A 22,755-nucleotide genomic window follows, 5' to 3' on the forward strand; every position below is an offset into this window, starting at 1 on the left:
ATTAGTACAACTCAGTTTACCATTACCATTAATTTGAGTTTAATTCAAATGGTGAGGAACTCTACTTTTGAAGGAGATATTGAGCGAGAGGATCCACACCATCATTTAGAGCGTTTTGTGCAGATGTGTTGTTTATTTAAAATTAGTGGAGTGGCTACATATCAAATTCGTCTTCACATGTTCCCTTACTCTATAAAGGGAAGAGCTTTGGAATGGTTTCAACAACTTTCAGATACTATAATTGCTTCTTGGGAAAGCCTATTGATCGAGTTTTTGTCAAAATATTATCCTTCAGACAAGACACGACAAATGAGGTCAATCATTATAAGTTTCAAGATGAAAACAGTTGAGGGCTTATATCAGGCATAAGAGAAATACAAGTCATTGTTAAGAAAATGTCAACATCATTGATGCGAGATATCTAGATCTCCCACTACACTGTTAAATTCATTTTCAACACAACCACCATATCGCACAAAGCAAGACACATCACATAAATCGAGACAATCAAACACACAAGTAATAACTTAAACATAATAAAATGAAAAAACCCAAAATTCAAAAATTTCGAAATAACCGCAAATGTTAATATGTTGTTAGACCATAAATTTTGAATCCAAAAATTGAATTTTATTATAAAGTTCGAGCTCTTACTTTAATAAATCTGAAAACTAAAGTGAGGAATTTTAATGGATTTTCGAATTCTGCGGAATATATCTCAATTTTATTGAAGAAATAGTAAATAAAAGTAGAAGATGGAATTAGAGATGGGTAGAAAGGGTGAAAAAGGAGATAGAGCGGAAGGTGGTTTAATATTTAAAAATTGTGAAATCATGTTATTAGAATTTTGAGTTGTCTGGAATGGACCCTATTTTACTAATTTGGGCCCAAAACCACCGTGCTCGCAATCACTACATTTACAAAAATTGGCCCATATGATAAAGATATTTCATTTTTGTATATATTGTTATTCTCTGACCCAGTAAGAAGAATTTTATTACAAAAGTGACCCCAACACAAACGTACATTTACGCTTGCGTGTAGTTTGTCATTGCTTCTTCATTTCTGCTTTATCAAACGCATCGATTCTCAAACCCCTGGTAATTTTTCGTTAATTAACTTGTATATATATTGCATAATTCACATAAAAAATGTATGATGAATATAATTGCTACATTTGTTTTTTGTTGATCTGTTCGATTGGGTGTTAATTCGTTTCAGCTTCTTGATTCAATTCTTGAATTAGGTTTAATATATTTTGATTGTATGTGTATATATGAATGTTTGATTTGGGTTTTTCAAGAATTGTAAAATGGTTGTGGATCTGATTAGTAATGGCTGGTTTTGATCTGTAGCAAGACTGGAATTTTGGGTTAAAAATTGGATTTTTTCGACATAACTGTGTGAAGTTTAATCTTCGCTGGTTGAATATTATGATTCTGGATACTCTAATTGACTGATAGAATCATTGATTTTTTGTTAGAAAAAAGGAAGAAGAATCCAAACCAAACCAAACATACCCGGTATATCTCGCTTAATGCTGGGTCTGGGGAGGATATGATGTACGCAACATTTCCGTCATTCCTAAGAATGAAGAGACTGTTTCCCGAAAGACCCCCGGCTTGTGTGTGTCAAAATATGTAAAAAGTGAGACTAACAATTTAACATATATGCAAGAATCAATACATATTTCAAACAGATACAAAAATTTGATCACTTAAATTGAAAAGCGTCAAAACAAACCTTAGCTCGTGGTATTATTCACATAGATTTACCTTATTATTATTATTTGTTACTTGTTGCATGGTTGCTCGCAAGTTGCAGATTTCAGATTTCAATATCGGGAATAGAATTTGGAAAGACCTTGTTACATGATTTCTGGTTCCACACAAATAAGATAAAGGTTCCACTGTAAATAACTGCAAATAAACGGTTGAGCTTCAAGTACAAGGCCGACTTTGTATAATTGTATGACAACACTCTCGACCCTTACAAACTTCAACTAATTTAACAAATTTAGACATGGAACTCAACTTGTGTTCGCTGTCCTCCAAGCCTTTCTCAAGAATCAGAGAGAAACATATCGAGACAAATGCAATAGGGTAAAAGCTTACTTTCTGGTCCGTCTGTCTTAAATTTGTTTGAGTCATTTTGAAAATTTGCATGTGTATTTATGCTTACTTAAAATATTAACTCTTAGCAATTTAGGATATGATTTTGAATTTGAACTCCAACAATGATTCCTATGCTTCTTCCTTATTATTATTATATTAATAAATTTGAAAAGATAAAGACCAAAAGGGAGAAGGAAGAGAGGGAAAAAAAAATAAAAAGAAGAGAGAGAAATAATTTTTTTATAGATAAAAGTAATACTGTATAAGGGAGTACTAGTAGTTCTTTAATAATGAGGAATGAAGGTCATGTATTAGTGATTTAGAGAAGGTTCAACAGTGTCCTAGTAGGTTCCTTATAAATATTATAAAATATTAACTCTTAGTGATTTAAGACATGATTTTGAATTTCAGCTCCAACAATGATCCTTATCTTCACTCCTTACGGCATCTCCAAGAGACTCCTCATCTCTACTCTAAATATAATATATATAATATTGGTTGCTGGTGAGTTAATGTGTGTTATTCTCCACAATACTCTTTATATGAACTCTTATTTAATTTTTTAATATTAAATGAAAGTTGAATTCATAAAAGACAAAAGATAGTGGAGAGAAAGAGATTGTTTTCATGAATATATAATATAATATTGTTTAAGAGTGGGAAAGAAACTCTTAAAAGTGAGGAGAGAGAAGAGAGTCTTAGTGAATTTAAGAGCCTTTCTTGGAGCAAAAAAATCATGTTACTCCTCAAATTCTAAGTAAAGAGCTAAGTTAAGAGGCTATTGGAGATGCTCCTATTATATAATAATAAACTTGAATGAGATATGAAAGGAAGAGAGAGAAAATAACTAAAAAGAAGATAGAGAAATCAATTTTTTATTGATAAAAATCATATAAGGGATGACTTGTGGTTCTTTAAAGACTTCAACACTATCATTACATTGACTCCGGAGTCAAATTTTGAAGAAATAAAGCTAACATTGATCTCCAATAGGCTCCTTGTGACTCTCTATTAAGTTAGGAACTTCAAATGTCTCCTCATTGTTGAGAAGGAAACCATCCCTCCTAAGTCATTATTATATTATTCCCTTCTTTCTCATGCATTCAACATTAATGACTTTAGTAATTATTATTACTAGCTTAAATCCTGTGTGATGCACGGATCACACATATTTTTTTTAATATTATATAATTTTTTAAAAAAAATTGAATTCAGTTTTTAATTTTGTTCATTTAAAACTTTAAATGATATGATTTCATAATAATTACTCCCTCTGTCCCTCTCATTTGTTTACACTTTCCTTTTAGGGGCGTCCCTTCCAATTGTTTACATTTCAAAACTTTCCAAAAATAGTAAAGTTTTTATAATTTTTAAAATAACTACATCCACTACTTATCTCCACTATACACACTTTATACATATAATATTAATCGGTCTCACTACTTTATTCACTTTTTTTACTTTCCTCCACTACTTTATCATTTTTCTTGAACTCCGTGCCCAACCCAAATGTAAACATTTGGGAGGGACGGAGGGAGTATATTAGTAGACGTATATGTTCATAACTTTTTAAAACATTTAAACTTATTTAAAGTGATAGCATTGGTAACGAGGGAAATGTTATTATAACAAAATTATTATTTTATTGAGGGTAAAAATATAATGTCTTCATTATGTTGGGACCTTAAAAAATATTATTTTAGCATGTTGATTACTTAATCGATTAACAGTTATTCTATAAAAGATATTTGAAAAAGACAATATTACTAATTGAACGATATAGTTTTATTGATAATTCTATGTGTATTTTAAAAAAAATAATATTTATGTTTTAATTAAAATTTGATTATTAATTCACATCAATACGATACGAATTATACTTAGTCTAATATTAATTTGATTTATCCCGGATCAGTGGTTTATATTATTTTATTTTAGCCCGATGCCCAATACACCGACCAAATCAAACTAATTATTTTTAGTTTAATTTTATTTTTTTTAAGTGTGAGTCAATAAGATAATTTTGTTTTAGACTGAATAACTAGTGTGTATTATTTTATTTTTGTTGGTCGAATTGTATTTTTATTTTTAGTTTTGTGTTAGTCTGAATCAATTGTATAATGTATTTTTTTATCCTGGATAAATAAAATCTATTATTTTGTTTATCCAAATTCATTTGTATAATTTTTTTAGGAGAACTGATAGTATTATTATTATTTTATCTTAGCCCGATTCACATGACATATCAATTAAATCTTAATAATTATATGTAGTCTGCTTATTAATTTAGCCCGAAGTAACAAATTAGAATAATATAGATCTCGATATGAATTAAAATATAAATTGGTAGAAGAAGTTGAATTTAATATAAATTATAATGATATAGAGTTCGATATAAAATAGAATTGAAATTGGTAAAGTAATAAAGGAAGTTCACTTCAATATCAATTAGAATTAGAATTGATTGACCCAATAATTAGAATTGAAATAATTAATTAAGGGTAATTAAGTAATTTCACCAAGTACTGACCGACCGACCGACTACCAAATTTTTAATGTTTCGTTTATTATAATATAGTATTGATAGATAGTAAATTATTATAAAATGAATAGAGAGTGAGTTTAAGGAGGATTTTGGAGAAAATGTTAAATTTTATCTCCTAAATATTTAAGAGGCAATTTTATTATATTAATTATAGAGAAAGTGCAAGGAGGGTGTTGGAGTTGATCTGAGAGAGGTGTCTTAGTGATATAATTAACCACTAAGACACTGTTGGAGTGCAATTTTATGTCATATTCCTTATATTTGGACCTAAGAGTATGTTTAAAGAAGTTGTTGGACTTGCTCTTAGAGAACCTCTAAGACACTGTTGGAGTGTCATTTTATGCCAAATTCCTTATAATTGGACTTAAGAGCTTATATAAGAAAGTTGTTGGACTTTCTTAGGCTACTGAGTACTTTGAAGAACTAAAGATGAATTTCGGTGCGGAAATGCTGATGGCATGAGAATTTGGGTTGGCTGTCTTTGACAATTGTAATGTTATAATGAGGCTGTGTTTAATTCTATAAAATAATTTTTAAGGGGTGGTCTGGAATTATTGCATTTACTTTGTGAAGACAAAAGTTCAAAATTTATGTGATGATAGTCTTTTACTAGGTATATTAGGCACATTATAAAATTAATTAATAATCGGCAGGGCCTGGCTTTGCAGCTGTGATATGGAACTTACAGCTAGTGGATCAGGGACTAATCAAACAAATCTTGAGCAATCATCAATATTACACGGGCTCCCCGATGACATTGCCATCTTGTGTCTAGCAAGGATTCCAAGGAAGTATCATGCAAACCTCAAATGCGTTTCAAAGAGATGGAGGGAATTGGTTTGTAGTCAAGAGTGGCATTCTTACCGTCAGAAGCATAATCTGGCTGAGACTTGGATATATGCTTTGTGTCGAGATAAATCTGAAAATCTTAGTTTCTATATGTTGGATCCTAACATGTCAAAAAAGGGTTGGAAGCGTGTTCAAAACCTTCCACCTGGCAGTTTGAAGAGGAAAGGAATGGGATTTGAAGTGTTGGGAAGGAAAATTTATCTGATGGGTGGCTGTGGTTGGATTCAAGATGCCACTAATGAAGTTTACTCCTATGATGCCGCCATGAACACTTGGAATGAAGCTCCTTCCCTGTCAACAGCGAGGTATGGATGTTTATTCTTTTCTCTAGTCTTGTTCTGTTATAATTTTAAGTTTTGCATATAGCCTAATTTTACATTATAGTGGGTGGAGTACATTATGTTAATGTGCCTACTAATTTTTTGTTAAAAATCTTCTGTTTGATTTAATGCTTTCAGGTGCTATTTTGCTTGTGCAGCTTTGGATGACAAGATGTATGCTATTGGGGGCATAGGATCGGGATCCAGTGATCCACATTCCTGGGACACATTTGACAACTGCACAAATAGCTGGAACTCCCATGTAGACCCAAACATTGTTCCTGATATTGAAGACTCTGTGGTCTTGGATGGGAAGATCTATATACGCTGCGGATCTTCTGCAGTGTCGTCCGATGTGTATGCCGTTGTATATGAACCATCAAATGGCACATGGCAGCATGCAGATAGTGATATGGTGTCTGGTTGGCGGGGTCCCGGTGTTGTCGTAGACGGGAACTTTTACGTGTTAGATCAGAGTTCAGGAACTAGACTGATGTTGTGGAAAAAGGATACTAGAGAGTGGGTGGCAGTTGGGAGGCTTTCACCTTTACTAACAAGGCCGCCATGCCAGCTTGTTGCTATCGGGAAAAGAATATATGTTGTTGGAAAGGGCCTTAGCACAGTGGTATTTAATGTTGGGAATGCTGCAGGGAGTATGGATGGACTGCTGGTGAGTTCATCTTTACCAAGATTAACTTCAGAAGAGTCTGTACTCAGCTGTAAATATGTTGCAATTTGAGTTGATATTGAAATTGGAAACCTATTCATGGCTTGGGGCTGCAAGTGAGTACAATTTAGAAGTTGATATTGTTGTTTCGTCTCTCATGACGTATCTAATATATATGCCTGTCGACTGTCGTGTCCTTTTTATGACATTAAATTGCTTCATACTGAGATTCCCATTTCCCCCTCAAGCCTTTCGATGTCATTCCTGTAACTCTGTGTTTATAATTGTTATGAAACACGATGATATACTTCTGAAGACACAAGTCTCAGGCAAGGATTTGGTAGAAGCTATGGCTGATAGTAGATTGTTTACGTTTAAGTTCCGCTGCCAGCTAGAATTCTCTACATTTTGCTACTTTGCAATAGAATGAATAAACATGCGGCAATACTCTCAATCATCTGAACTGGAAACCCAACAAAATGAGCACTAGGTTCTTGTTCGAAACAACTCTCCTAGACTGGCATCAAACATAATAGGGAAGCTCGGGCACAACCCCCATGCATTATCCATTAACGAACTTTGTAAAATCTTAGTTGGTGAATATGAAATGTTTGAAGATAAAAGTAAGAAGTGACCTTTGACAGCTTCACATTTCATGACCCCCTATCATGTTACAAACACCGAACGATGGAAGATTTGAAGATTACAAACACCAAAACAATGTCAGTTTCTATACCATAATGCTACATACAATAATATTCTCATCGCTCAAAGTTCTACAACTTACAAGATAAATTTGAAAATTGAGAGGGTGGAAACAAGAAAGAATTTGATAAATATATTTTATAATTTTTTAGGAGAGAAAAATGAATGAACATTACTTTTACAGGTCTGTATGTAAGTATTTTAGTGTTCAGAGGTTTTGTTTCTTTTAGCTTCAAGTGCTGAGCCCTCCTTGAGTGCCAGTTGTGCTTCTTTATCCATTTTAAGGGCAAAAAGGGATGCTGCTTGTAGATACAACGCAATGTGTGAAACTGGAGAAATTACCTGGGCTTGCATTGCATCACCTAGTGCTTCTTGTGGCATGTCACACATGAGATACGACAAACTACGTCGAGCAATGACAGTTGGAGATACCACTGGTCCATAATTAACAAACTGCAAGACGATACGCCTAAATTAATAAGACTTTCTTGAACTTAGATTCAACATTAAAATTTTATATATGGCAAGGTTTCAGAGACTGTTGAGGCAAGTTGGTTAATCTGACTTATGTGGGACTTCTCTATGGCATATAACAAGGTTTATAATGCCAAAACATGCATCATAGTTTATATGCCCTGTTGTTTAAGAGTATTTATATGGAATTTTTTTTCATATTAAATATATTCATGGGAAAATTAAATGATACGTTCCTGAACTATTCCTGTTTTATTCGATAGGTCCCTGAACAAAAGATTCCGCAAATCGGGTCGTTTAACTTTTAATTTTTTTTTGGATCAGGTCATTCCATTAAAAAGATTCTGACGCCGTTAGAATCTTAATGACTTGGCAGTTAACTTTACAATATCGTTAGCTGACGTGTAAATTGATAGAAAAACGTAATTAAATAAAAAAAGACATACTAGTTCATATACAGACGTTAACAGAATCCGCTATTCATGTACATACACATAACATATTATCAGTGCGGGCTACTTTTAATATTAAGATTTTATTTTTATATAACATTTATTTTATATTATGAAACAAATAAACTATAAAAGATAATAAAATACAATATATATGTATTTATGAAATTAATGACATAAATGGATTTCATACTATGAATGGGTTAAAAAATCTAGATAGGTATGATCTTAAATTTGAAAATAAATTTGTATAATGCGTATAATGATATATAGTTATTTAAAATTTAATAATGATATAACACATCTATATTATTATATTATTAAAACAACGATTGGTAGGACGGTACTCATATTTTGATATTAATATTTTAGTTCGTTTGTTTTACCATTAGAATTTTATTATAATTTTTGGTTAATTGAACTTTGCCACTTAACTGATTTATTAATCTTATTATAATTAAATGGATTTTAATTGTTTATTTAAAGATATCTCAATTTTGTAATACTATTTTTTTCATTTAAATTATACGTATCATTTCACTTATAAGAATATAGGATTTGAATTTTAGGTAATTGGAATAGATTTCACACTGTATTTATGTTAGACCTAACATTTTAGTATAAATTAAATTAAATTAATTAATAAAAATAATAAATTTTTAGGTTAAAAAATTATATTGATTTTAACATTATATTGATTTTAAGTTACAATATAACATTTTAAAAGTCATGTGCATAGCATGTGATGTTATTTTTTATGTCTTAATTTCATTTTTTTGTGTCAAATTTCATTTTTTTGTTGAATTTTAGTCAAATTCACTACAGCAAGATTCTGACGGCGTCAGAATCTTTTTAACGGAAGGACCTGATCCAAAAAAATTTAAAAGTTGAAGGACCCAATTTACGGAATCTTTTGTTCAGGAACCTATTGAATAAAACAGGAATAGTTCAAGGACTTATCAATTTATTTTCCCTATATTCATCGGTATACCTGGCCTGCCACAAAGGTTGCTTAAATTGCAAATCCTATAAAGTATTAACCCATCAAAAAAAACTGATCCATACAGAACAAAATAGTAACCTGCGTATAGCACTCAATTGCAGATTGCAATTCCATCTGCCTGAATGCAGCATCACCCTTTTTCTTCGACTCTAATGATTCTTGCATCTGTTCTGTCCACATTTGGAATGAGAGCTGCAGTTGTGAAAGGCAAAATGAGCAGGAGAACATACACAAGTCTGACTAATGATTGCATCAGGATTCAGGATTAAATTATTAATATGACGAGGTGAATACCGATGTTCTAAATGGTTACCTACTGAAATCAAATTGGACAAAAGACTAAATTTTTTTATCTAACCTCATTCGCCATTCCATCGTCGTATTTGTAAGCAATCTTCTCTAAAATTTTGTGGATTGCAGTCAAGTCCATTCTTAAGCAAGCTTCGCCTAATGGGGTTTGAGGTAAGAATGAAGCAGTGCTTGCAAGGTCCATCAAAACAGATGAAGGAACCTGAATTACAATGATCAAACATATCAATTAATATGATACATTCTATGTTGACAATTAACATAACAAGAAAGAATGCAGTATAAGGATAACTTCTACCATAGTACCATCTGATAAAAAAACAAGTTTCATAGGCTTTCAACCAAGATAATTTTGCAAAATCTTAAATATCTAGTATTAAAGTTTGATGTCTAAAGCATCTCTTGCTAATATGAATCTATACTCATAATGGAAATCTTCTACTTTAATTTCTATGCTTCGGCTACCGACCCTATTTACAACGAATAAATTTCACTAATAAGAGCATAAAACCGAAAAGCACAAGATCCTAAGACGCGTGCATATGTTGGAAAAAATTCTGCCAAAATACTAGAATTAATAGATTATGGCAAGATGCATTTGTGTAACAGTCATTGTCAGGTTGTAAAATGCTTTCAAATCACTGGTTCAATGATATTTGAAAAGAAATCATTCATGCAAATTTATTTCTGTCTTATCTCTTATTTTTAGCTGAATAAATTGATCTAAGGTTGTTTGTCGAGTGCCAGCGATGAGAATAGAAACTATCGACCTCATTCTCAAGCGGAGGAAGTGTCATGATGTTAGATATATTTGTGATGTCATGTCTAATAATGATTTGTGTTTAGTTTTCAGATCTTAACTAACAGAACAAATCAGGACTTAATTGAAAATCAGTATTTATACTGAAGTCAGAACTTAAGATATCAGAACCTAAGTTATCAGAACTTAAGATATCAGAAGATATTTATCAGGAGATAATATCAGGACTTAAGAAGACTTATTAAGGCTGGTCTGGATCTAAAGGCAGCTGGGGGTGGGGCCTTCGTAGGGTTCCGGTTCCCCCTGACCCTGCTCAACTGCAGCCTTCGCAGCAAGGAACTTCTGGATGAAGCTCTCCCAGGATGCCAAGGGGTCGGTCTTGATATGACGCTCAACAAAAACCCAGGATCTGCGGACTTCAGGCACCCCGGCTTGGGCAATCTCGAAATCATAAACATCGCTGGCCTTGAATTCGGCAATTATAGCCTCCTTGTTCAAGCTTTCCTTGGCAGCGAGTTCACCTTTCAGCCTCTCCACCTCCTTGGCAAGCCCCTCAGCCCGGTCCTCTGCATTCTTCAGCTTCTCATTCAACCCGGACTCGACAGTCCGAAATCCCTCCCGGGCTTCCTCCAGCTCTCCCTGCAAAGTATCAGCCCGTATCTTCTCAATATTAGTCTGGTTGTTGTCCTCCCAGATCTCCGTAAAGGCAACATCTGAGCATATAGATATGGCACTCCCGAGCTGACAAAAGACAAAAAATAAGTACATAAAATAATGGGAGGCACAAACCGGAACTAAGGACTTGGAAATTCAAAAATTACCTGCCCTCATTGCCCAGTAACCCTCTTCAAGGCAGCCGCCATGCGGTACCCCTCAACCTCCTCCCAGTCCTCTTCGGAAGGGATGCTGGACATGAACCCGGCTAGGTCAACCAGGCTCTTTGTCCCTATTTTGATAGGACCCCCGTCCGGGCCCTTCCCATCCGAATCGCAAACGACCCTGTCAGTGACAACGGTTTTTCCGCGGGGAGGCTTTCCCGGGGCAGACTTCCTCTCCTTTGAAGGAGGGCCCTCCTCAGAAATCTCCTGGACCTCTGGGTCCTCGTTCAAGGGCACATTACCCGGATCGGCCACGTTCCGGGGGGCAGAGGACTCGGCACCACCCTCAGCATCCGCGGATCCGGATCCGGTCCCAGGGGCCCCTTTTATTGTCTTATAGGCCAAGCCCAGAGAGTTGAAAGCTGCTGCATAAGCTGAAGAATACATTATCGCTCTGAATGAAGGATTGTAATGCGGCAAACCTGCAAAAGGGGAGAAGAGAACTATCAGGACAAAATAAATATACTGGACAAAGCAACCAAAACCGGAAAGAAAATACCACAGTAAACCGGGTCAAGGGACAACAAAGCAGAATGTACAATGATCCGGATCATGGGAAAACATTTTATTCAAACAGGTTACAAGTAAAAAAGCTAACTAAACTTTGATCCGGATCATCAGTCAAAACAAGGGACCCGGGTCAAAGGCCAACATTCTATCCAAGCTAGTTACAAGTAAAAAGAAAAAGGAACCGTAATCCGGATCGTCAAGCAGGGCTAGGGATCCGGATCACAAGCAGCACAGATTAAAGAAAAACTTACATCCGAGTTGGAAAAGCAATTTATGATTCATAAAAGTATCCCGGGTTGGCTGGAACCCGAGACTACCACAGAACTTCCTCATTTGATCTACCGCCTCTCCATCTAAGATCTCCGGATTGAACTTTGTGTTAACTTCCCCAGTTGTAAAATAAGGGAGAAATTCTAAGTCAAAACCTTTTAACATAAGGATCTCCCCGTTCCAGTGTTTCAAAGAGGTCTAGTGCATGACCGGTTTAGACCTACCCGGACCAAAGCCACATTCTGCTGCCCGGAACCTAAGCTCATAAAATGGTTTATGGCTTGATCGAGAAAGATAGAAAATCTGATGGAACAATTTGAAAGTGGGCAGGAGCCTGGCCTTGTTGCAACAAGCTATTAACCAGGTCATAGACTTAATGTCGTTTGGGGTTATTTGCATTGGGGATATTTTGAAGACGTACTTGCACAAATGTTTGATAAAAATGTGGCAGCGAGGGCTCCACCCGGATCTTAAGTGCTCCAGCCACACCGGAACGAAGCCATCTGAGGGGCGGTGAAAAATCCTCTCATGAGGTTCCGGCTACCTCCACGCAATATCAGGAGTTAACTGAAATGCGGCCCGGATTGCTTTGTCCATGTCGACCGGGTCAGCCTCCGCATAAAAATCCTTCAGTTGGTAATGATCTCGTCTAATCCCAAACGAAGCAAAAATATCTTCTAGGGCACCCTGATTATACACTCCCGGGTGACCATCCTCATGCCTCTCATACCTGACCCGGGCATAGTAAATGCTATTATCGAACTCGTCAGGTTTCCTCACAAAGTGGTATTTAATGTTCGACCAGCGGCCCTCTGGTGTAAAGATAACAGAGTTCTCCAGAAGCCTCTTGAACCGGAAGCTCGTAATTGTTCCCACAGATCCGGACCCTTTCCTCACCATCTCGCCCCGGATCTGTTCTCTACCAGATAAATCCGGGTCACTCTCTTCGTCAGAAAAGTTGGGGTAGCAGTTATAGACTTTCCTAGCCCGCTCCTTAGTCTGGACCATATACCTATTAAAATGAAGGTCAGTTAGCCTGGGCCCTACAGATTTTATTCGTTTTACTAAGCGGTCCGGATCAGGTACGTTATGTTAGTTTTACCATAACCTAATGATCCGGACCACCAATGCAAGTCCAACCCGGAAAAACATCAATGATCCGGATCATGTTAACTACAATCCAAAACCATAGACCCGGATCTTGATGGCAAATACCCAGATCCGGATCCATAGCAACCAAAAACTTAAAACCAAACCCATGTATCCGTATCCTCATGGCAAACAACCAGACCCGGATCCAGAGCAACCAAACACAAATTACATATCCTAAGGCATGCAATTCTACCCAAATATACTAAACCGGATCCGGATCTGATACCCCCTACCCGGGTCCAAAGCAAAAACCCTAACCCACAAACAGTTATTTTGAGAATCAAAGAGCAAAACACACACACTTTTCATATACATACATACATTTTCTTCCAAGAACACGAAGAACAGCCCCAAAAAACCCAGAAAAATCAAACGAAAAACCCATACAAATCAACAAAAATCGAGCCTAAAACACAGAGAAACATACAGATCTACAAATAAACAAAAAACCAAGCAACAAAAACAACCAAAAACCTCGATTTCCATTACCAATTCGAAGACATATAACCGAATCTCAAGCATGAAAAATCAAAATTCGAAAAGCAAAATCGGAGAACAAATTGAAAAAACAAGAAAGAAGAGATCTTACAAGTCAATTGAAGATGGATGGAGAAAGCAGCGACACGCGGCGGCAAGAATCAACCAAGAGCACGACACTTCACAGAAAAACGAGAGAAAATGAAGAGAGAACTAAGTGACTGTTGATTTTCCTTTTGATGATGAATAAAAAAGAAAAGAAGAAGAGAAGGGGGGTCGGCCTTTTATAGGCATAAATGAGGACAACTACCCCTGCCACGTGGCAGGATCCTACTGGTTCCAGAAGCAGTTACAAAAAAAATAATACATATATTTGTGTAATTACACACATATAAATGCAAATTAAACCCATAATGATTATGGGCCGAGTTTTTAGGAAATAACTGCCCAAAAATTCAAATTCGTGGGAGGGAATAAACTGAAAGACGTTACAACTCCTCGACTTTTCAAATTCCACGGCCCCTTACCCGGATCAAGAGCCCTAAGCCGGGTCATTGTCAACCGGATACAGATTTGGAAGAGAAAATTACCCAAGGTCAATCCGGATATCTCTACTACACCAGATCCGGATTAGGGGCAACCAGGAGCAGAAATTTTTCTAAAGCAGCAACTATTCTACCTTAATCCGGATTGGCATCTACTACACCAGATTCGGATTGGGGGGCAACCAGGAGCAGAAATTTTTCTAAGGCATCAACCATTCTACCTTAATCCGGATTGGCATCTACTACACCAGATCCGGATTGGGGGGCAACCAGGAGCAGAAATTTTTCTAAGGCATCAACCATTCTACCTTAATCCGGATTGGCATCTACTACACCAGATCCGGATTGGGGGGCAACCAGGAGCAGAAATTTTTCTAAAGCAGCAACCATTCTACCTTAATCCGGATTGGCATCTACTACACCAGATCCGGATTGGGGGGCAACCAGGAGCAGAAATTTTTCGAAGGCATCAACCATTCTACCTTAATCCGGATTGGCATCTACTACACCAGATCCGGATTGGGGGGCAACCAGGAGCAGAAATTTTTCTCCTAAGGCAACCATGTAATCCTACTCTACTCCCTCATCCAGAAAATCTGCATAAGGGAGTGGAGGGCAAATGATAGGGTATAAGAGACCCGACTAGGATTTAACCTGGATCTAAAGGGTACCAGGCTCGATCGATGGATCAAGACCCCCCTCTCCCAGAACAATCAAATGGAGAGACCGGGCCCGGGTCCATCCCATGACCCGGATCCGGATCCAACCCTGGACCCGGACCACCTGCCTACCCGGATCCGGATCAGGGCTAAGACCACCACGAGGGGGTCCCAGCAAACACATGCACATCCCGCAACCCGCCAAGGAAGGGTACGTGGGCACGTGACTGTGACAGCTATCAACAACCAACACACCAGACAAGCACGACGCGTGTCAGAGGGCCGTTAGGACACTCTGGAGGTGGTCCTCCCCTGGACACGTGTAAGCAATCCACCCAAGTCAGGCGTCCTCTGCTCCCAGGATCCAACGGCCCTGATTTAGAGGTAACAACCCCTAAACCCTACCTTTGGGCTATATATACCCCCAAGGCTGAAGGGTTTAGGGGTTAGAAAATATATACATTCTTGCACACTCACTCTCTCTGATATATCCATACACACACAGCAACCTTTCCATTACACATACATCTTCATCTTCTCCAAAAACCCTGTTCTTATTCTTACACCGGAGGCGCCGTGGGAGCCAAACCTCCCTTCCGGTGTTGTTTTGCAGGCGCCCAACCAGCAGCTACACCTCATTTATACCCAGAAGGTCCAGGAACGGTCCTCACCAGAGTTATCAACACCCTTATTCACTCTTTCATGATTCACTGATACACGGTAAGTTTTTATGTCTTCAGGACAAGAAAATCTTCATAAGTTGCATTATAAGATTTTAGCTAGTCTATAAGGTCCAGCAGCAAAATAAATGCTTTTGCACTAGAGAATACCATATCTCTTTTGTTAGACATGTAAGGTAAAATTTAGATACAAACTTGTACTTGTAAGGTTATATTCTTGATACAAATCTTTTAGAAGACCAGCAACGTAATAGTCGAGCAACTGATCTTTCAGACACTTTTATTAAAAACAGTTACTGACCTCAATTTCCTTTTGTAATGGAGTCAGAGCCAAGACTAATGATTTTATATATGGTCGTTCTTGTGGTTCGTATTGCAAACAACGGGAAGCCAAGCGTAGCAGCTCAGTTCCATCATTACTAGAAAATTGCCCTTCCAAGCAGGAATCTGTCAGCATTTGAAGGTTTCTATCACGTATCAGGTCAAGGGCCTGAAACAGTTTCCCGGGTACCAAATTTAGAACACCTGATCAATATATGGACATCTTCATACGTTTTAAACAGAATCACCAAGCAATAGAATTATAGTTTGAAGTCCCAGCCTTCTGCATTCTTTCTCAAATGAAGCCCATTTCATTTTCAGACTTTGGGGGGGGGGGGAAGAACTGCATACTTACATGACTAGGAGGAATGTGTTTTCCACTAATAAGATCCAGCAGGAGTGTTCCGAAACTATATATCACACTTTCTGGCGTCACTCTCCCTACAACAACAGAAGATCCAAGAGACAAGATTATCAAATTATCAGTATGTCATCCAGATATTCTGGCATCTGAAAGCAACAGCACAAAAGGTTCTAAAGTACATTGTCACACTGGTATATATATGTTCGAAAAATCTGAAGCCCGAAATCCAATCAGAATCGGACAAAATCCCGAAAAGCCCTATCCGGAGAAAAGTCCGGCCCGGCCCGAGGGCCTTATCCGGGCCTCCTTTTTTCTTCAAAATTAGGACTGGCCCGAAACCCGAAAAGCCTGAATTTAAAAAGGTACGGATTTAAATAAGCTCGGATAAAAGTCCGGTTCGGTCCAAATAAAATCCTAGTTTTTTCAAAAGCCAAGATAAAAATCCAATTTTTATATTAACTTTAAACATATATAATATTTTTAATATTTTTTTATAAAATATTTGGTTGGTTGGTTTATTTAGTATATTAAAAACAACAATTAAAATTTTGGGTTAATAATAAATATTTAGTCTAAGTTGTCTGCAGTCTACTGGTAGTGTAAATTGAGGACAATCACAGGGAGGCAATAATATTTTAACTTGCTATTTGCCATAATGGTCTGTGCAAACTTTGCACAATCTTTTGCTGTTACATACTATCAATTTTAACATGTTAATTTTATGTTAAACTCTTAACATGACCAGGACATCACAATGTTAATTTTATGTTAAACTCTTAACATGACCAGGACATCACACATTGTAGATTTTATTTGACCTTCTCTGCGCCCATTCTTTTATTTATTTTAGTATCCAAACTATTATATTTCATAATTTAGGATATTATTTTTTTGAATATTTAAATTACTCATAAATCAATGTATGATATATAAAATGATATTTAATACTTAAATAGAAAATCCCGGATAAAATTCGGTTTGGCCCGATCCGGCCCTGCCCGCAGGCCTAAAACATGCCTCGTATTTTTGTCGAAATCCAGTCCGGCCTGATTTTTTGAAAAGCTCGGTCCAATTTATTTTTAGAAAAATCGGGCTTTTAAAGCCCGAATAAAGCCCGACTTGATGGAATTTGTGGGCATCTTGGCACTGGTATAAAGTACATTAGCTATAATAATGCATCTAACTAGTCTATACGAAATCATGTATAATTTCGTACTAAAAGTCTCAAATTACCAAATTTTGATAATCACTTGATATAAGTTGAATTCTATTTTCTGTAAATTTTTGTTTTCAACATAAATCGGCTTATATTCTCTATAAACTTTGTTTTCCACACAAATCGACTTCTATTATGTGTAAACTTTATTTTCAAATTAGTTAGTATCCATCCAATCATCTATTTACTATTATAAAATAAAAAATATTTTTTAAGGAAATATATGAATTATATTAAAATTTTATTAAGATACGTTAAATTAAGTAAAATAACAATAGTTACTTTTAATTTGAAAAACTACTAACTACTAAGTATATTACTAACATGATTGTATTTGTTATTATTCATCACATTGTTTATTTACTTTTAAGCTAAAAAACTTTTTTTAACAATAACAAGTTTATGGGTGTATTTAGAGTATATTAAGTAATATTAAATTATGTATAATAACATCTATTTACTTTTAATTTGAAAAATATTTTTTATCAATAATTAAGTAATATTAAATAAACTATATTGAAAAAGCTAATTGTAAGATAATTATTAAACAATTTTAATTAATATTAAATTATCTAAAATAACAAATATTTGCTTCTTAAGATAAATATACAATTCGTTTCTTAAAAACAAAACTAATATATTAGATTTGTATATCAAGTAAAACACTGCAGAATTAGAATTATACCGTGAAATTTCATAAGTAATTTGATTCCTTTTAACCACATAGCTATTCTTTGCAAATACCAATTTATATTTGATATTAATATATTAATTTCAATCCGTGTTTCACGGATTATGAATTCAATTCTCTACAAATACTATTTCAGACCCGTATTTCGCACAGGTTATCAACTATCTATACTTATAAGCGAAATCATGTTTTTTTAAACATGGAAGTACCAAACTTTGGTACTTACATATATAACTATTTTAAAATTTTCATATAATTAAATCTCAACTAACACAAATTAACTTATACTCTCACTAAACTTTGTTTTCACTTCAATTTTTATTTGTCGGTGTATATCCAAGTGTCGGTTTATTTTTAAATAATTGTATTAATAAAATTTAACATATTAGATTTATATAAGTAAATGAGAAAATTGCATTTAAGTACGCAGGGGAGTTATAAGTATATAGGGGAGTTATATGAGTACGTAATGTATTTTTAATGGTAGATTTCTATTTTTTTTAATCAAACTCTGTAATTACAGTTATACCCTGCATTCACTTTAAAAATTTAATCCCTTGTATTCACCTAAGTTAGGATTGTAAGGAGTATTAATCCAACAAGTGCATAATTAGAATTATAAGGTGGAATTTCAGAGTTACACTTAAATTCGATATTTTTTAATACATAATTTAATATTTATTTATTAAATTTCGATATATATTTCGTGCGGATTATGAGATTCAATTTTAAGAAAATAATAACTTGATATTATTTTTAATTTCGGGCTCATGCTTAGCACGGTTTCCGGTTACCGACTAGTATTCTAATTAATTCTTAAATAAGGTATGAACTTCAGAAAAAAAAACTCCAAAAGAAAGCTGAAGCACAAGTTTCAAAAAAATCATTCCAGCAAGCAATTTCTGTGTTCTACTCCATTTACAGAACAATAAAGGACTAGATGATAGTAACTGGAATTACTTCTGAAAAGATCGACATAATAGATTAAAGGAATATGGTACATGCTTATGACCTCAAGATGGTTATATATATAGAAAAAACCTGTTTGAACAGATTCATACCAGTTCTTAAATACTCTGGAGGAGTAAATGCCAAAGTTGTACTGTAACTTTTTCCATCTCGGCTATTTTTCATTAGGCCAAAGCACGAAAGTCTAGGATTGCCATCCTGCAAATAGTACCCAGTATAATTTCAGAGACATTGCTGAAAAACCTTTTAGGAATTAAAGCACCGTAATGACTTTATATACACATTTACCCCATCAAAGAGAACTCTGTAAGCATTAAGGTCATGATACAAGGCACAACCTTTACTTGTACAATATTTAAGAGCTTCAGCAAGATGTAGAACCACCCTTAATCTCATTGCCCACTTTATTGGTTGTGTCTCCCCTGGTTCAGTAGAGTATATGATTGCCACAGAGTATACTAAGTAGTAAGTGTGATTAATTTTTCAACACATTTACTATGGTTTATTTCCATTCCTGGCCCAGAAAAACAGAATCAAGTATATTCTTCCTATAAGAAGGGGACATTCAACTGTGTTGAAGTTATTCCTATAAGAGGTTTTTACAGCTATATATGGGGAGCATTACTGAGTTGATTACAAGGGCATTGTTTAGCCAGAAGTAAAAACCTCAAAATCCAAAAAATTCAAAACTTCAAAGAACTTTTGGTGAAGATATAGTGGTCTCAAATACTTCAAAATGTATGCCTATATATGTGGATGGATGATTATAAAATAAATATTGATGTGGCGTCCAACTTACAGTGAAAAAGGTGTTTCGCAAGTGTATTATTGGGCATGTATTCGCAAACAAGTAACCTCTCATTATTTTCAATACAACATCCAAGCAAATTTGCCAACCTTGTATTACGAAGTAGACCCACGGATCTTGCTTCTTCCTGAAGGTGACATAGGAAAAATATGCTTAATACAGACAAAAAGGGATACCCTCATACCCATATGTGCTTAATGTATATCGGTGATGAACTAAAGATAATAAGCATTAGCAGAGACAAGTGGTTGTTACATAAGGCAAGAATTAAAGCAGGAAATTATAGCTTACAGAATATAGTAGGAAATTCTATCTGAAAGGTAAGACAATAATGAAATATCTGCAGAGAAAGAAAAGAAATTCATTTTGGAAGGCAAGGAAGCTTAAATTAAGTGTGCATGGCTCATGAATATTACCCAAGAAGAAAGAGTGAAAGACCATGTAAAAAATGCAGCCAAAATTTCATGGTGTGCAGTGCTGACAATGGAAAAAAAAAAAAGACAAGGTGGATCGCTTCAAGTAGGTGGGACTTGTGAGATAGTAAACATGAAGGCCAAGGACAATAGAGGATAGTTTATTGAATAAATCATTAAATAATGGACAGACAAAATGATTGAATGAACGGGATGAGCATTGCTTATACAACGAACTGCTGGGAATCAGGCCAAGCCAATCTGTCAAAGCGCTTAACCGCAATCCTCTTCTGATTATCCAGCTTCCCTTTATAAACAACATTTGGAGCTTTTTCACCGTGTTCAGAGACGATATTTTCAACTGCAAAACCAGATGTCGCATTTTTGAGTTGTTTGAATGTGAATATACTGAAGGCAGGCAAGCTAGCTGCCTCATCCCCAACATCATCCCCTGCACCAATTACAGGATCCAACATCAATAATTTGAAATACATATCAAAAAGTAGAAAAAACATTATAAAGAATTCAGATACCAGTATCTGGTGCCTCAACTATCGACGCCTGATATTCTGAAACCAAGCAACAAGGAATGAGTTTAGAGCCTTGAGACCCCATGTCAATCTAATTACCACTAATTCCAAATTATGTTCCTATACAGGCAAATCGAGTACAAGTAAGGATCATAAATCAATTTAAATTAATCTCAAGCCCCTTAATCTCTCAACACAAAACTATTAGCAGAATCCAACTTATAACTGCGAATTTCATATATTCGGAATGCAACTGAACCAGTGTATATCTTTACTCTTTCACACACACACACAAAAAAAAATATGTCTGCACTAAAATTTAGCTAGATCATGTCTGCATTATAATATAGAGGTTTGAGCAAGTTCCATGTCAAGAATTGTACTCCCTCTGTCCCTCATATTTGTTTACACTTTCCTTTTTGGGATGTTCCTTCCAATTGTTTATATCTCAAAATTTTCCAAAAATTGTAAAGTTTTTATAATTTTTAAATTAACTACATCCACTATTTTCCTCCATTATACCCACTTTATACATATAATATTAATCAGTTACACTACTTTACTCATTTTTCCAACTTTTCTCTATTATTTTATCATTTTTCTTAAACTCCGCGACCCACCCAAATGTAAATATTTGGGAGGGACGGAGGGAGTATACGAAAACTACACACAAGTGGAAAATTTAAAAATGATTGACCTTCACAGGCCTGTCCCCTTCACAAGTCAACTCCCATAGATGTTCAACAATATACAAATCCACATTCCTATACTAGGTACCCACAAAAAAACATCACCAACCTCTTTTCTCCATTTACTATTACCCACCTCAAGTCTTCTCACAAAAACCATCATCCAACTCAAGTCTTCTCACTTATTTTCTTTTTACTGGATATATGTAAACTCTTTGGATTAAATCAACAATTACATCAAAATCACAGGATTTAAAAGGTTTATAGAATCAACCAAAGTAGCTACTTTTCAGCACAAACTACAACTAAGAAACAAAATGGGTATTTTTGAAAGAAAACAAAATTAAATACCCAGATAAAAGTGATCCTTGAAATCACGCACACACACTCACACACACAATCATGAATAAAATAACAAACTACAGCTAAGTTTGCACTATTAAAACTACTACTCCCTACGTCTCAGGTTCTTTTTACTTTTTTCACTTACTTTAATGTGCATAAAAATCATAAATTTATATACTTTCTCTGTTTTTTTTTATTTTTGGCTTTAACTTTTGCACACATTTCAATGTCTTTTACCGGCTAGTTAAAATTATCATTTATAAAATTTTCTTTTTGTAAATAAAAGTAGACAACTTATATTTTAATTCACAAAAAAAAAAAATTTAAAATGATATTTCTAACTGACCGGTCAAACCATATTGAAATACGTGCAAAAGTCAAAGCGACAAATAAAAAAAAATAGAGGGAGTACTTTTTTTAAAAAATTCTTTTTTAAAATTAAATTTTAATATTTATATTTTAATTCATAAAAACAAAATTTGAAAAATGATTGGTGAAGTTATATTTTTATTCACATTAAATTACTCGTAAAAAGTCAAGAGACTTTTATTTTGGAACGGAAATAATAACAGATAGAGATATCCATAAACTGTTAAGTAAATTGTTAATCTAAAAATTTAGGTGCTTGAAATTTGGAAAGATCTCATACTATTTAACACTTCCCTCGCGGCCTCCCTTCTTTCATCCTCTCTGTTAGGGTTTGTCTATTTTCAAGTAAATCGAGGGGCTTCCACCGGTTTTCTCCGGTGGAAAGCCCCAACCCCTTTATTTTCTGTTATTCTCGTTTATTTTCTTTCAATAAAATCCAATTTTTTGGGTGTTTGTGTGTCTCTCCTTTTGGAGTGTGTGTTTTGTCTCTCCTTTTGGAGTGTTTGTTATGTTTTATTTAGTCATGGTTGGGTTTATCTGGTGATAGATCTGTTGAGGAAGAATTTATTGATATTTTTGGTGATCTGCAAAGCCTGCATCGGATCTGGGACGGTGGTAATTATTGCAAGAGCTCACCTTTCACTACTAAAGATTGTTCATCTTTCATGGGT

At 35.0% G+C, this 22,755-nt stretch overlaps 2 protein-coding genes across 7 annotated transcripts; one reads left to right on the plus strand and one right to left on the minus strand.

Annotated features, from left to right (window-relative positions):
- Positions 1 to 963: 963 nt before the first annotated feature.
- On the plus strand, positions 964 to 6,880 carry LOC141724110 (F-box/kelch-repeat protein SKIP4). Of its 4 annotated transcripts, none has more exons than XM_074526102.1 (4): positions 1,037 to 1,100; positions 1,484 to 2,102; positions 5,313 to 5,813; positions 5,967 to 6,880. In XM_074526102.1, exons 2-4 carry the CDS (start codon positions 2,023 to 2,025, stop codon positions 6,565 to 6,567), a joined length of 1,182 nt encoding a protein of 393 aa, XP_074382203.1. In that variant the 5' UTR covers positions 1,037 to 1,100; positions 1,484 to 2,022; the 3' UTR covers positions 6,568 to 6,880. The 4 variants fall into 4 exon arrangements, with proteins under 4 accessions (XP_074382205.1, XP_074382207.1, XP_074382203.1 ...); XM_074526103.1 differs by having other exon boundaries at positions 5,328 to 5,813; XM_074526104.1 differs by lacking the exon at positions 1,484 to 2,102 and having other exon boundaries at positions 964 to 1,100; positions 5,328 to 5,813; positions 5,967 to 6,877.
- A 316-nt stretch (positions 6,881 to 7,196) lies between these two features.
- Positions 7,197 to 21,016, minus strand: LOC141724108 (serine/threonine-protein kinase BSK7-like). Of its 3 annotated transcripts, XM_074526100.1 has the most exons (11): positions 20,685 to 21,016; positions 20,583 to 20,602; positions 20,382 to 20,512; positions 19,828 to 19,865; positions 19,219 to 19,352; positions 19,023 to 19,128; positions 16,046 to 16,131; positions 15,671 to 15,859; positions 9,488 to 9,640; positions 9,208 to 9,321; positions 7,197 to 7,653 (listed from the first exon to the last, which is right to left on the minus strand). In XM_074526100.1, exons 1-11 carry the CDS (start codon positions 20,764 to 20,766, stop codon positions 7,402 to 7,404), a joined length of 1,305 nt encoding a protein of 434 aa, XP_074382201.1. In that variant the 5' UTR covers positions 20,767 to 21,016; the 3' UTR covers positions 7,197 to 7,401. The 3 variants fall into 3 exon arrangements, with proteins under 3 accessions (XP_074382201.1, XP_074382200.1, XP_074382202.1); XM_074526099.1 differs by having other exon boundaries at positions 19,730 to 19,865; positions 20,382 to 20,602; positions 20,685 to 21,013; XM_074526101.1 differs by lacking the exons at positions 20,583 to 20,602; positions 20,685 to 21,016 and adding an exon at positions 20,030 to 20,078 and having other exon boundaries at positions 19,730 to 19,865; positions 20,382 to 20,520.
- Between the last annotated feature and the right edge of the window lie 1,739 nt (positions 21,017 to 22,755).

The sequence above is a fragment of the Apium graveolens genome, chromosome 5 (genome assembly GCF_009905375.1).
Source record: "Apium graveolens cultivar Ventura chromosome 5, ASM990537v1, whole genome shotgun sequence".
Taxonomy (NCBI): Eukaryota; Viridiplantae; Streptophyta; class Magnoliopsida; order Apiales; family Apiaceae; genus Apium; species Apium graveolens.